Here is a 16,125-nt window from a genome sequence, read left to right as displayed (position 1 = left end):
GACCCAGCGTGTTCATGCAGTCTCTCATAGCGGGGACATCCCTGCTACTGGATAAGGCATCTAATCGTGGTTCCGTCCAGCGGAATTCCTCCCTACAACTCCTAACTCCGTCAAGGTGGGTGCTCCGCCCAGACAGTGTCAGCTCTCGCTGTGTAGGTAGTGAGATGCTGCTTCGCTTCTCCACTCATAACCAGAAGATTTCCGGACATGTGACCAATGTCCCTGTCACGTGACTGTGTCACACTGACACGTCACCAGTTTGTGAAAGTTCCTAATCCCAGCAAGTAGTTCCTAGCGCAATGTTTTACTTTATCATTTCAATACCCAGGGTCAACTTGATTCGTATACACTACCACTGTACCAGGTGTGAGTTTGGATTAGGGGTTTAATCAAAATCCCATTTCCATCGTAATCCAAACAGTTATTCAGTGTGGTTAATGGGCATCACAAACTGTATCACAGTGTATATTGGCAAAATAGTTCCTATGGTGCCTTTCCTGGCAAGATGTTTTTTTCTAATCCAACAATTGTGGACTATGCATTATGGAAAAATATTTCATACAGAGAGTCTCCTACTGTGATGTTTTATTTCTTACCTAGCAATTGGGGGTAATTACTATATGACTTAAACCGCAATGGGGGACAACTCTACTAGTGTGTAGTGTTAAAAGGTGGGAACAAAGTAGACAGGACTTCGCTGCTCCCCGCAAAACCCACCCGTGCTATTCATGGGCGCCTGTTGTGAGGCTGGTGCCACACATGGAATACCACTACCATTAGCATATGTTAAGGGATATGTTTTGTTACTGATTGCCCTCAAACTGTGTCGTTAAGGAGGCGCTAGATTGTATCCTGGGGCCACACTGAGGTAAGTTATTTTGTTTTTACCTTGGGCATGAGACTAAAAATATGGATCGTAGGGTAATGTGGGCTAACTGGGGCCTCATTGAACCCTATCTATTTAATGTGTTCCACAGGACGTTATCATTAAATCCAATCTCATGGCTCTTAAGTCTGTACACCCACTTCTGTTCTCTCATCAGAAGCAGTCTCTTTTTGTCTCCAGAGTTTTGATTTAGTCTGGGTTTGTCCAGCACGGTCCATGCTAGGTCATTTATTGTGTGGTGCTCTTCCAGGTAATATGCTGTAAGTTTTGTGTAGGACTTTTGGTACTTATTGGTGCGCCTATGTTCCATAATTCGTATTTTAACTTTTCTCGTAGTCATGCCAAAATATAGTTTCCGACATAGGCATGTAATAAGATAGATGACATTATCTGAGTTACAGTTTGTATGTGTTCTCTGTTCCACGGATGTTGCAGTCCCACATCTACATTCTTTGAATCTTTTGTCAGGTGGCACACATTACATGAACCACATCTGGTATGTCCCATGATTGGAGGTAGCACCCATGGACCCTGTGTGGCACTGGTTTTCGGAACCCTAGGTCATGTGTGGACCAGTTGATCCTGCAGGTTTGCACTTAAAGGAGAACAGAGGTTTTTCCAAATCAAGCCCATTTGAATTTAGTATGCGCCACATTTTAAGTATTAACCATTTTATATAGTGTAAGGATGTGTTAAACGTGGTAACACAGACTGTTTTAGTCACTGTCGGTTTTTCCACTTTCTCCAGTAAATTGTCTCTGTTCGTGTTTATAGCACTCTTCCTGGCTTTCTTAACCACTCTTTCCTCTTCTGTGGAGTTTTTCTGTAAGGAGCTCAGCTTCCTCATTGAAAGTCGTTCTGTCCGTGCAGTTCCCCCGGAGTCGAAATAATTGTCCCACTGGTAAATTCTTGCTAAGGTATTTAGGATGGAAACTCGCAAAGGAGAATAGGGAGTTTTTGTCAGTGGATTTGTGGTAGAGACGTGTAGAGAGCTTCCCTTCTTTTGGTTTGATGACCAAGTCCAGAAATGGTAGTTCTATGTTAGTCAGGGTAGATGTGAAAGGTAGCAAAGGGTTGCGACTTTTCAACCACTCTAGAAATCCCTGAACAGACTGCTCGTCACCCCTCCATATCACCAGGACCTCATCAATGAATCTGTGCCATAGTCTGTGACTATGGGTTTCCTTCGTTGTAGATGTTGGTATCTCGAATGCTCCTACGTACAAGCCAGTCAGACTAGGGCGAAGGTACTCTCCATGGATGTGCCGTGGGTCTGTAGATATAGGGTACCATCAAATTCAAAGCAGTTTATAGTAGAGTCAATTTCTGCCAAACTGAGGATGAAGGCTTTTGTGGTTTGGTATAACTATTCCTCTCCGAACAAGATGTCTTCCAATACCCTCAGTGTTTCTCTCTGAGGGATGTTCGTGTATAGGGCCTCGATGACCATGCCCACCAAGAATTCATTTTGGGGGTTGAATTCAATCTCGCTGATAAGGTTTATAACAACACGTGTATCCTGTAGATAGGCTTCCATCTTCTGCTCTAGGTTTTTTTAGATAGAAGTCACAACATTTTGATAAGGGTTCTTAAGTAGATCCATTCCCCGATAAAATAGGCCTCATTTTGAAGCCCTAAGGAGGCCGGAGGATCGACCCTTCATGAACCTGACTAACATTGAAAAGGAAGCATTACAACAACTTAAAGACAGCCATTCCCTTGTAATCAAACCAGCGGACGAAGGGGGCAACATTGTTATCCTTAACAACAAGACATACACCAAGAAGTGTCTACTTCTCTTATCTGACCAAAGTAACTATCAGATCTTGAGGTAGGACCCAACCATGGAAATCTCGAAGGATATCACATCCCTAGTGGAAGAGGGCCTAGCCCGTGACTGGATCTCAAAGCAGGAAGCTGACTACCTGAACAAGGACCAACCAATCACACCATACTTCTATATAGTCCCCAAAATACATAAACCCACACGTACACCCCAGGCAGGCCTATTGTATCAGCGATCGGGCCTATTTTAGAACCCTTATCACAATTTTGTGACTTCTATCTAAACCCCTAGTGCAGAAGAAGCAAGCCTATCTACAGGATACATGCAATTTGAGGTGGTAAATGATTAATAAAGGGGAAGAGGTCCCCTTTGGATTCCTTACCCGTTGTGAATCTGAGTTGCAGCTTCAGATGGGGTAAGCAGTGCTCCAGTGTGCTCGCTAAAGTTTTCTAAAAAACAAATATCTTTTTTTTCTTAAGCAGCCTGAGTTCCTTTAAGGACCTCTGGCTGCTTTGAATGCGAAATTCAGTTTGAGAATCTGATCACAGAGATGATGGTCTGTTGACCACCATGAATGTGACTACAGACCACCATGAATGTGATTGTAGCCAATCACGGAGGGTTACAATTTGCATTTGCCTAAAGGATAATATTTAGACAAGTTATTTTGTTACCTCATTTAATTTCTTATTTTGTGATCTGTTTTTTTTGTATATAGGACAGTTTGCCAATAAAATAATTTTTTTTAAAACTGGTATGCGAATTTGCCTCCACTTAAATAGTACTTCTAGACCTCTAATCCTTTCATCCCTATTCGGGGTGTTGGAAGCTTGCAGATATTATTTAATTCCTCGATACCTTATGCATAACCGTTATTCTCTAACTCTGAATTGATTAATTTGTATGTTTAAGCTTTGAGGGCAACCCACAGATTACTGTAGATTCTGAGGCATTGAGTTTATTGGCCATATTTTGCTGTATTTTGTTTGGATCTCACACAGGTCGATGCTCCATGAACTCTTTTTTTTTTTAGGTCGAGCCTGGGCAGCGCATGCGCTGCTCTGCCGCATGCTGAATTGGAGTATACACTTCAAGCCCCACTCGCTCTACGCCCATATTTGTCATTGACTTATGTCATTTCTCTTCATAAATGCTGGCTTCTTATCCATACATAGGCTTATTAGTCCCTCCTTAGTACCGCCTTGTCTTCATTTGTAACCTCCCATGAGGACTGGCCATTTTACTTCGGTTGTTACACTATCTGCTTTATAAGTTAGTGAGCACTATTTTCATTAATGCTCTTCCTCTATTACATCCACGATATCACAGCACCCGCCCGCTTTTATTTTAATAGTAATGTATTTTTATTCAAATTACAGCACAGGGCTTAATTATTTCATATAGGGTGCGTTCCGCTTTCACTTTAACGGCCACGCTCCAGAACCTTTTGAATTTACTTATATTTTGTTTAACTTTGGTTCAAAGCACTATGCATGCTTTTACTTTAATGTTGTCCACCCCCCTTTGTTTACACACTGCTCACGGTAAGCTGAATATGCGAGCAACGTAAAAAAAAAAAGGGGGTCTGGCCACCATCACAGTGGTCTCGCATTTAGGAGGGTTTGAGCTCATGGCATTAAAAACAACATTATATATCTGTTCCTTCTAAAAACAAATAAATAAAAGGCATTGTCATTTTCAATGTCAATAGCTTAAGGTACGCTCGCAAATGCGAGACCTTTTGCCTTAAAAATACTTTTTAAACTTTGGACCCTTTTGCAGGTTTTTGCTTTGTGTGGCTCTTCTTATGAGTTAGACGAAATGCTCATTCCACAGCTGTGACCGAAAAAACTCAGAACCTCAATTCTCTCACAGTCACGTGTTAATAAATGGCTAAAAAAGATCCCACATCCGGCCAGCATCAAAAGGGTGAATACTTAAGTAGTATGAATCACCACAGAAGGTGTCTTCAGTGCAAATGTGCAAACAAACACGTTTTCAGTTTTGCATCCGTCTAAAATTGCTTGTGGGATTTGAGCTACTTTCTAAACTAATTATACCACGTCGGCACTTTGCACGAGGGAAATCTGGTTATGCAAATCCTATTAGGTGTCCCTTTGAACATTGAAGTGGCTGAGACTCTAAAAGAGGTACTTGGCATATCTGGGGTATTCCAGCAGGACTTAGAGTAAACCAAAAAGTAAATCAAGAACTCCCCCTTGTAGTATGATGCTGTCTCCTGACATTTTACTGATGAAAATATCATCACAGTGCATGACTACTTCACATAGTGGCCATCACACACCTTTGTATCTAGTTGTTGCATACAAGACACTGGTCAAGCAAGTGTGACCCGGAAGTTATTGAATTTGGGGATAGGTCAGAGGTGAAGCCAACCTCAATGCAGCAGGAGATTACTTACTTGGATGTATCCACTTACTTAAGCAACTTTGTTATTGTAAATCAGGCTCTTGAAATGGTGGGTGTAATAAAAGATATTTTTGTGGCCTTGGTATTACTTTGGGTGGAAGGTTACCTGCAGGACAACTGAGCTTCACAGCTATAGTGGTTTGTTGTTGCCATTCCTTCTTCTCGTTTCCCATGTTTAGTGAGGTTGAAATGCTGGTGCAATATGAACTCTGTTTCGAAATGATTCTGTTCAACATTCTTGTTTTTATTGACAGGGTTTGCGCTCAGGGCTGTAATCCTGGACGTATGTTTCCCATGGGAAGTGATTATTTTAGAACTTGCTATTGTTCAGTATGATTTTACAATCCGCATATTTTCAACAGTTGAAAGCACCAGGCGCGGTGCGTCCATTGGGGCGTTGGGGCATTAGTCCCCCCGGCCACAGCTCCCTCGGCGTCTCTGAACTTAAGTAAACTGACTCAGTTTACTTAAGTTCAAAGACGGAGAACTGACAATCATGTCAGTCAGCATGACGTCGGTCCGCCCACCCCTTCAGAGTCTGAAGGGGGTAGGCGGTCCGGCGTCATGTTGACTGACATGATTGTCAGACCAGGTGCAACAGGCAGCAGCACAACACAAGTGTGCATGAGTGGGGACGGAGGGCGAATTTTTTGCCCGTACCCAGTCATGCGCACTTGTGTTTTCACTTGTTTGCGCATGCCCATTAGGAGCCCTTTAGTCTCCTAATGGGCAGGCGGCGGGCGAAGATTAACCGTGCCCTAAGCCAATCCTGGCACTGCTGGCAGCACCAGGAGTGGCTGAGAGGGGTTGCCAGTACGCTCCAGTCCCGTTCATTAAGGCGCCAAGGGGAGCAGAGGTGGCGCGGACCCTCTCTGAGGTAAGTTTTCCTTTTTATTATATTTAATTCCCCGGCCCCCACCCCCAGGCGACAATCCCCCCCACCCCACCTGTATTGCGATGCATGTGATGAGCCGCGACTGGAAAGTACATACAGCCAGCTCTAGAAACAACGGTGAGAAGCTGGCACAAGTATTATGGCGATTTCGCCATTCTAGCGTATGCCAATGCATGGAAAATATTTCATTAAAGCATTTCATGCAATAAAAGGTTGTGCTTTAAAATAGATGTGTAGACCTATTTTACCAGCGAAATAAAAAGCCCCAGAGGAGGCTACACCAAAAGCGAAATACAAAGATGGCATATAAGAAAGAAGCCTGCACTGTATTATGTCCATTTCTTGTAAAGTTCTAAAGTAGGACCACTGAGCTTGTAACATCCCAGAGCCAGTTCTGGCTGGAATCTTCATGAACGCTCCATTATAAATCTGCCCACTCTAATTTTTAACATCAGCTGTCACTGATGGAATTCTTTGTTTTTGAGCTTCTGTAGGAAATGAACCGCTTTTTTAGTGACATCGAGATTCCTCTTGATTAATTAGGCTCACAAGGATTTGCGTGGTTTGGTGATGGCTTCTTTTTTACACACTGAAAGGCCTATCCTTCTTGTAAAAACTCATGGGTAACAATAGAGAGGCTTTCGTCTGTATGTGGATCATTAAGTCACAGCTCAGAGTCTAACACCTACCAGCTGGCCCGTCTTTGGCTTATCCATAGGATGTACGAACTCGGTCTTATGAAGGATCAGATTTCCAATGGAGAATAGAACAGTGTTGGAACTGGTCCTTTTTGCAGGGTTATCCCCACACTTTTTGCCTTCCTGCTGTATTTTTTCAGACCAGTTTTGATGGTTTTATAACTCTGGGCACTTTACCACTTCTGATCAGTGCTAACGTGTATGTGCTCTCTCTTGAAAACTTGGTATGATTGGTGTACACCTGTTTGGCATACTTAATTTACCTGTAAGCCCCTTGCACAGTGGCATCCCATATACCCAGGGCCTGTAAATTAAATGCTACTGGTGGGCTTGCAGCACTGCTTGTGCCATCCACCAAAGTAGCCTTTCAAACCTCTCTCAGGCCTCTGCTGCTGCAGGACCTGCGCACACAGTTTACTGCTGCAGTGACATGGTATTTAAAGTGGTTGCCATGTCTGCAACCCTCCTTTTACTACATATAAGTCGTAGCTAAGGTAGGCCCCAGCTAGCACTATCGGCAGGCTGCTGTGTGGGCAAAAGGTAGGACATGTCCTTGTGTTGTGTGGCATGTTCTGGTAGTGACCAACAGCCTATTTGGTTTCTCACTGCTGTTAGGCTGCCCTCTCATACATTTGCATTGGGAATTGCCTGCAGGTGTATTACAGCCTAGATCCTTCTGGGAACATGTTCTGGTCTCTACTGGTATTGGGGCATGTGCTAATGCATGAGTTTTCATCCAAGGGGGTTACTGCTGCATTTTATGCCCTAATGTTGTGATGCAGGTTGGTCTGATGCTTGTACTGTCACGTTTGCACAGCGATTGGTGATGCCTGTATCTTGGGTGCTTTACCCAGCTTCTACAACAGTTTGTGCCCTGATTTTATGATGCATGTTGGTTTACATTGCCAGGATTTGCACAATATGCCCAGCAGCCATGATTTATGTATGACCTAACCTGCATTTGAGGCCCCGAGGTTATGATTTATGTTGTTTGGCCTTCCATTTGATAGGATAACGAGTATAACTTTAGGACCTGCATAATATGTACAGTGTTGTGATGGTGTTTTTATAATGTGTACAACCTACAAGTATTTACGTGATTGCGATATCTATGCTGTTCTGACCATTGCCTAGTGGTAAAGTGATGTTATGATCTATGTGACGTAATGACAAGTGCCTAGTGGCATAGTGATTTATGTGATTATGGTCTAATGTGTTTTATGTGCAAAACAGAGGATGTTTTTATATAACCTTGTGTGAAGTCTCTTTTTGTTGTGTGCCTAGTGTGTCACTGATGTTGCGTTGCGCAAACACTTTACAAATTGCCTATGGGATATGCCTAACTGCTCTGCCAAGCTACCAAGGGGGTGAGCAACGGCTATCTTGTGTGTTTAACTCCCTTACTCTGACTATAGTGGTGGGTTGTGCAGGGCTGAGGCGCATACCCTAGCCAACCAGAAACCTAATTTCTAACAAACAGACAGTAATTTCATTGTATTGATTTTTCCATTTTGGCATGTCTTGATAAATTATTTGGCTTTTGCATGGTATGCTTTGAGAAACTCTTTGTCCTGTTCATAGGCTGCAAAGAAATTACAGGTTACTGTGGGGCGCTGGTTAGCTATAAATGATTGCTTTTGAGTTTTTAATCTCAAGCATGCCACAGTGTTTTATCACCGAATGATGCAAGGCGAAATAACTCAATTTAAATAGATGGAATGTAATTCGATGAATTGCAACATAATGTTATGGATTTTTAACTAACAAAATCAATGGCAAGAAAGAGAAAACAATCAGGGGCAAATTTACTAAGAGCTCACGTAATGACATTCCTGTCTTGGACGCATTTCTGGTCCCCTGGGTGGTGGCCTGCAACTTTGGGTTCTGCTCCTACTCCTACCTTGGTGGCAAAAAACCTGGGAGTACGCTTGGATGTGTTGTTAACCAAGGACTAAGTGATGATTACAGCAGGCACTTGTAACCATACACTAGTTATTCGATGGCTGCCTCTCTCGTACGAAGAACCCTGATTCAGGCTTTGATTATTGGCCGCTTAGATTATTGTAATGCACTGCTGGCATCTGCAAATGAGTCCCTACTAACCAGATTGCAGATTGTACTAAATGTGGCGGCTCTCTTGGCTCTAAAAAAAACACCTCGCACCTCCTCAGGTCTATTGCTTCAACAACTTCACTGGCTCTCGATTCCGCCAGAGAATTAATTTTAATCTTTGTTGCCTCACCCATAACGCTTAATATGGTGCGAGCCCCAGCTACCTGTCAGATAAATTTAAAATCTACTGTCTGGATCGTATCTTAGATCGGAAGGTAAAGGGTTGCTGGTGGTTCCCCGTTTTAAGAAGTTTAGAACCGGAGGCAAAACTGTTGTACATCTAGCCTGAAAACTGTGGAATACCCTGCCCAAGGAACTACACAAATGCTCCAACTTACTTTGTTTAAGGAAACTCCTGAAAACAGCATTGTTCAGAGGTTAAACCTGTCTGCCCATGTTTATCTGACTTACCTTCTTCTACAGCGCGGAGATACCCCTTCAGAGGTGATTACTGGGCTTTACAAATCCCAATACAAATACAAATATCAGCAAAAAGAAACTGCTTTTTAAAGTACTTTTTATAATTTTTTGAAAAAATATTTTGTGCAAAACTTGCTTTGTGGTGCAGTTTGTACCATAGATTTGCACTTCTTGTTCTTGAGTTTCAGAGACGAAAGAAAGCAGAATTAATCTGACAACAGAGATCAAACTTTTATATATAGACATTTGTGTTATTGGGTTTATTAATGCATGGCTTATGACATATGATCTCTTCTATGAAAATATTACATCCTGCTTATCCAACCACCATTACACTGACTGAGCTCTGCATCAATTGATAATGACAATTACTTAGACTTGCCATTGCATCAGCTTTCCATAAGAGACCACATTTGAATAATTTACTTATTAATATTTTTAAGTCTTATATTTGAAATTATTTTTTCCAACCTCATATTTATTACGAGTCTTATATTTTTGAAAATCCTAAGTGGCAAGTTTGAATTAGAATGGTAAATATACTGTTTCAAATTGATGGTCAGTCACGCTAATGCACCTAAGGATTATGAAATACACTGGGTTTTTCAAGCTTGAGTCTGCAAGACCATTGTTCAACAGCTTCCCAAAGCTCTTTACTGAATAAGAGAATGCATTTTTAGAGAATCTATCATGATGTTGGACCTTAGCATATTTCGTACATCTTGTTAAAGCTCCAAACATCAGAACGAAGGCCTCAATTTGCATGTTGGTAACCTCCTGAAGGAACTGCTATCCATAACTCAGCCACCACTTGCAAAGCAATGATGGAGGCTAGCAAAGCATTAATCTGAAGGCCATATCCCTACTACTGCCTGTGGCTCGCCCAACCATGTCATTGTAACCACCGCCATACAAGTATCGTGTAGTGGATTTCATCACCCAACATTTTACATGGACTTGTTGGGCAAAAGGAAGGCGGTAGCCCTCCGCCTTCCAACTCTTCCTCCTTCCTGGGATTCCCCGGGGTGGTGGATCAGGGTCTTGGCTTGAATAGCTAACATTCTATTGTTCAGAACTGAAAAATATCCATAGTAAAATATTGACATAATTAATGGGTCTCACTTTGCCAATTCTTGTTTACTGAAGGTATTGGATTTAACAATGTTTGTAGAACTGTGGTGCAAGCCTTGGCAAAGCCAATAGTGGCAAGCAGCTATATTAGATTGTATTTTAATATGTGTCCAAGAGGGCAGTCACATTGAAAAATACTATTGATGGACCGTTCTTAGATGGCTTTCACTCTGCATATACATGCAATGTGATGGATATCTTTAAAGTATACAAAATAACGGTTCAAGATGGCTGCCCACCACTACTGGGTTTGTGAGGATTTCCAATGCAATGCAAGTCTTAGAAAGGCCAACATCAGCAGGCACTCATTATGGAATTTTATTTTGTATACTCCCAAGAGGATTGTAACATGACAATCATCTTGGAATGATATAGCATAATGACTCTCACATTTTTTCTACATGCAACGTGACAGCCATTCTGGAAGTGTATAAAATAATATGCCAAGATGGCGGCCCACTGCTAATGGCTCTGTGAATGCTTATATCATACTTTCATAAGGACTGTCAAAGCTAAAAGTGCCATCTGAGCAGTGGCAGAATGTCAGCGGTGGAGGAGGGAGGGAGAAATACGTGGAGGGAAGGACAGAGACTTCCAGTGGCAGCAGAATTCAGTGCCAGCACAAGACAGGGATGGGGGCAGGGAAGAGATAGCGCACATAGGTATTGTACAGGGGGAATTGGGAGTCGAGGTCGGCGTGAGAGAGAGACACACACACAGAGGAAGGAGCAGGACTTGCACCTGGATTGAGTGTTAATGATTTTAAGACCTGGCTTGTCCAGCAGCTTTATTCCTAGGCGTTTTGCTTTTTGTCCTTCTGTTTCTGACCTGTTTTTGTTGGTTTTATGACTCTGGTCACTTTACCACTGCTGATCAGGGCTAAAGGGCATTTGCTCTCCTTATAAATTGTTATGATGGATTGGGGTTTCCATGATTGGTTATTGGAGTTACTACTAAGTCCCTAGTACAGCGACTGTGTGCCCAGGGCCTGTAAATCAAATGCTGATGTGCGCCTGCAGCACTGATTGTGTCACCCACACAAGCAGCCTTTTAAAGGTAACTCAGACCTGCCACTACAGTGTCTGTGTGCAGTTTGACACTGTCAACCTGGCAAGTGCACCCACTTGCTAGGCCCTAATTTTCCCTTTTTTAACATGTGAATCACCCCCTAAGGTTGGTCCAAGCAACCCCTGTGGGCAGGGTGCAGTGTCTGTAAAAGGTAAGACGTGCTCTAATGTGTGCGGCATGTCCTGATAGTGAAGTACTGCCAATTTCATTTTTCCTTTTGAAAGGCTATCTGTCCCATACGATAGAATGGGAGTTTATTTATAACATCTTTTAGATATATAACTTCCCATTGGGGCAAGATGGAAAGATGGAGTTTAGTGTGCCTGAACTCAGAATATAAAAATGCATCTTTTGGTAAAGATGATTTTTATATTGTGTTTTTGAAAATACCACTTTTAGAAAGTGGGTATTTTCTTGCTTAGCCATTCTATGTGCCTCTGCTAGGTTAGTGTATTGACTGTTTGGGTTTTGAATGACAGGGGCTGAGGATGTGCATTCTCTCTGATGGCCACAGTGGGCGGGGGGTTGATGTGTGTCCTGCCTTCCACGAATGAGTCAGGGCTGGGCTCAATAGACTTGGGCTGCATTTAGAGTAGGGGAGGAGATTTCCTTTCACCTGAATGGGCCTGGTCTGCCGTACACAATGCTTTCTCCACCTCCTGCCAGGAAGCTGCACCCAAGAGGACATACCAGGTTTTGGCTGGGAAAAGAGCTTCTCTGCCACAGGAGAAAAAAAGATTTTGTGCTAGAAAAAGTGGGACCCAGACGCCTGAACTTTAGATTACTGCTGAACTAAGGAACCTGCCAGGAAGAAGGAATGGGAAAACTGGATAAGTACTGCCCCTGTGCTGTGTGCTGTTGGGGTTGGCCTGCAGTGGTTGCTTCTGTCTTGGCAGGGAAAGGAATGGACCGTGCTGTCATCATCCTGCTGTTAGGGTGTTCTCCAAGGGGTTGTAGTAGAGCTTGCCTCCTGTTACAGGTATCAGGGATAGAAAAGACTTCAAAGATCACTTCTGGGAATCAAGAGAAACCTTTGCAAAGGAGAACAGCTGGAGAAACTGATGAGAAATACTGCCCCGGTGCTGCTTACTGTCTGGAGCGACCTGCAGTGGCTACTTTCTGCCAAGGAAAGGGAAAGGACTTTGCTGTGTGCTGTGTTCCCTGCTTGAGATCTCCAAGGGCTTGAAGAAGAGCTTTCCTCCTGTTCTGAAGTCTCAGGGACACAAAGACTTCACCCCCAGCTCCCCTGAACTTCATTGCTGGGAGGTATGACCTGCCAAGAGGTCTCTGTAGCTGTTCTGGGACTCTGGAGGTTGTTCTGGCTGATGGGAGCTGGAAAAGCAACGCAACGACGAGAAGTGCGACGCATCCGTACCTGTTTCCAATGCACTGGTATTATTTGTTTCTAATGTATAGTAAATTGTTAAACATTGTTGATGTGTTCACCACAAAAATAGACAAACAGCACCATCATGTGATAGACTGCCATATGTGGTGTTTTGCAAATTAAGGGCCTGATTATGATGTCGGGCAGAAAGCCTCCGACCAACAGTCGGATTTCCCTATAACCCATCCAATCCGACTGACCGATTATTATGTTCGAGGTTGGAAGGGAAACCGTTCGAACATTCCCAATCGGTTCCGACCGGCTCTAGGAGAATCCGAGCGAGTCCGAGCCGAATCCTACAGCTCTGCTGGCAGCATTTCTGCCCGACTGATTACGATGTTGGATTACAACAGCCTTTCCAACTCGGTCTGTCCGACACAACAAGACTGACAGAATCTGACTATGGGGGCCCCGTTGATCCTGAGGCCTCTGGTTGACGTCATGAGGGTACCCAAGGGACCCCCTTTTAAGATAATGCACTGTGTGACAGGCACAATGGGGTTCCCGAGACTGGGTGCATGGTTTTCTGCCGATACCCATTTTCTCCATAGGAGCCAGTGTTGTCGGTCTGAACATGGGCTCCCATAGGAGTCAATGGGAGCCTGACTGAGCGGTGTTGGGAGACATCGTAATCGGTCGTGCAGAACTGCAGACCACAAGACGGTCGGATCCCAAATCCGAGATAGTGTTGGGTGTAACGTTTCTGTCCGACATCATAATCAGGCCCTTAGTGTGGTGCGGAGCACTGGCAAACGCCTCCTCAAGTTAAGCACTGCTAACTAGTTTCATACATTTGTATTCAGAGCTTAGGAAAAAATCTCACTGTACTTTGATGCCAGAAAGTGACAAACTAGATTGCCACTAATGTCAAATCAGTTTAGTGAAATAAAAATTCAAATCCCAAACCTGCCTCCAGATATCCTAGTCATATGGATGCCTGTAGGTACCTTATATTAGATCCTGGAATTACTGTTTATGCCCGTCTGGTGCACTTCTCTCTGTAAGAAGTGAAAAAAGTTAATTTTCTATTATCTGCACAACCATCTGTGGAGATCCTCAAACCCTGTGTAGTATGAACAATTTGTTTCGCTTCAGATCGTCCGTGTGAACATTTCTATTTTGATGATAATTTGCATTGCATATATCCGTGTCCATAGCAAATGCACTTTTCAGAAAACAAACAATTCCAGTTTACAAGTGGCTGTTTAACTCACATTTGGGCCCGAAATAGGATTACAAATAAGATTTACATTTTGTTGATGAAGGAGTTTGCCACTCCTGTTTGCAACATGTAAAGCCTACTAAATCCATATTCATGAGTGCAAATTGTGTGCTGTACCAGTTTTCATTCCTCAGAGTATGGTAAATCATAATCAAATTGCCTGAACCTCCCAAATCCATAGAGTGCAATTTAGAATTGGGATCATATTGAACGTCAAGTAATTACTGTATCCTGCAGTAGCACTTATCAGAAGGTGTGCAATATGCACCAGCTATTTGCGACTCCATTGTATTTAGCACCTTGATGTTTTTCTCTTCTGCAATTCCTTTGCGCATTGAAAAGATTTGCTAAATTTGATTACACTTCCAGAAAAAAATCTGCATGCATTTTGCAACATGGAATAATTTGCAAAATATGCATGTGGTGTAAATGGCACTCCATAAGTCACTTTGGTTTTGTTGGGTTCCATTAGCATGAAAGTGACCTCACCGTGTAGCAAAGACATACTTTATAAAGTTTACAGGGGGCCGAAACCGAAATTCTGAAATTTTGTGAGTGCACAAAAATCTTTACTGTGTACACACCTATGATTGTGAAGCTTTAAAAATGGAGGTTATGAGCATTGGCCTCGACGCTGAGAGGACGCCCGAGTTAACTTCAAAAGAAGGCGTGAAAAACAGGACGCTCCCTGCGGTATTCACAACTGGTTTGCTACACTTCATCTGCCGACACAGAGAAGTGCGGTGCGTTTATTAAGCAGAAGTGCATGCTACGCACTTGACAAAGACATTAGAAGGCGCAAGAAAGCAAGTACATATGGGGAGCGGCTTCTACCCATCGCCAAAACAATCCAATTAGTAGACTCTGAAAGTGATCCACTTTTCTAAATCTTACAGTGTCCTACACTAAATATCACAGCCCTGAGGAAGGCCTTACATGAAATTATCTGGTCCTCATCTTAAGGTCAAAACGCGTCGGCAAACTTCCCCCTCCCCCTTTTTATTCACCTTTTCTCACCATCACAAGGTCAAGTGCTTCAACATACTGTAAAGGATTGAAGATAACAGCAAATGTTTAGTTTAACCTACTGATGGAGGTTGACTACGATATAACTTTGTGTTAATGTGAACTCTGAGCTCCATTTTTCCTTTGTACCACTGAGTTACTGATGATTGAGGAATAATGCAGTATTATTTTCCCGTCATGAATTATTGTTTTTTGTAAATAATATCAAGGACCAAGAAGATGTCTGAAATTGTTTTTAGTGTGTAGACTAGAAGCGATTTTGAATGTGAACTGTTTACAAATTTACAAACACTGTACAGAAATTGTAAAAATACTTTTTTGCTGATGAAATACTTTTGACAAAATCAAAAACACCAAAAAAAAGAGAGTATGAGAATATATATATGAATAACATTTGTGAAATAAAGGAAATTCACTTTATTTGAAAAGTATCAATTTGGTAAAGTATTATAATTGTTTGAATGCAATGTTGTTCATAAATTGTACAGATATTCGAGTAATAATTTGTACTTGAATAGAAATGGAACTTATTGAATCTGTGGTCTTAGGGGTAACCGTGTTTATGTACTTGGTTTATTGAATTCCAGCCCCTTTGTTCCTCAACTGAATCAACCCCCCATGTTTTGCCACGCTTTAAAAATAACAGCCTTGTGTACCCAGTTCAGAAATGTCATGGTAATACAATTCTTCATACATGCCCGAGGACATTTAAGCTTTGCCCTTACCTGTGATGGCGATTTAGGCCGTGCTGGAGCTGGTGACGCAGGTGCCAGCGTATGGTTTGGGCTGGCAACAGGACTGGGAGGCGGCGAAGGCTCCTCTGGAGGTGACGGCGTCTTTGCAATACGGAGTGGGCCTGAATCACTGTGGAAAAGGTCATACACTAACTATCATTATTTCATCAATGAATAATGACTCTCAGCAATTACTCATTAAAGCTGCATCAGGAGGGATAATGATTTATTTGTAATCAACTAACACTACATGAAGATCAACATTTTACAATATATGGACAGTTGGAAACAGTTGTGAAAACCGTGCAGAGGAATACTCGTATGGAAAAC

General features: G+C 42.6%; 1 protein-coding gene across 4 annotated transcripts in view; it reads right to left on the bottom strand.

The window, feature by feature from the left end:
- Window positions 1-16,125, bottom strand: part of AMPH (amphiphysin) — a 959,953-nt gene that overhangs the window by 227,951 nt on the left and 715,877 nt on the right. For all 4 annotated transcript variants that reach the window (XM_078688208.1, XM_078688209.1, XM_078688210.1 and 1 more), the window contains exon 10: window positions 15,787-15,925. In XM_078688208.1, the coding sequence (XP_078544334.1) occupies window positions 15,787-15,925 (139 nt within the window). The remainder of the gene's footprint in view (window positions 1-15,786; window positions 15,926-16,125) is intronic.

This window comes from Lissotriton helveticus, chromosome 4_1 (assembly GCF_964261635.1).
Source record: "Lissotriton helveticus chromosome 4_1, aLisHel1.1, whole genome shotgun sequence".
Lineage (NCBI taxonomy): Eukaryota > Metazoa > Chordata > Amphibia > Caudata > Salamandridae > Lissotriton > Lissotriton helveticus.
The sequence above is the reverse complement of the archived record's forward strand: the minus strand, read 5'-3'. Positions and strand labels throughout refer to the sequence as shown.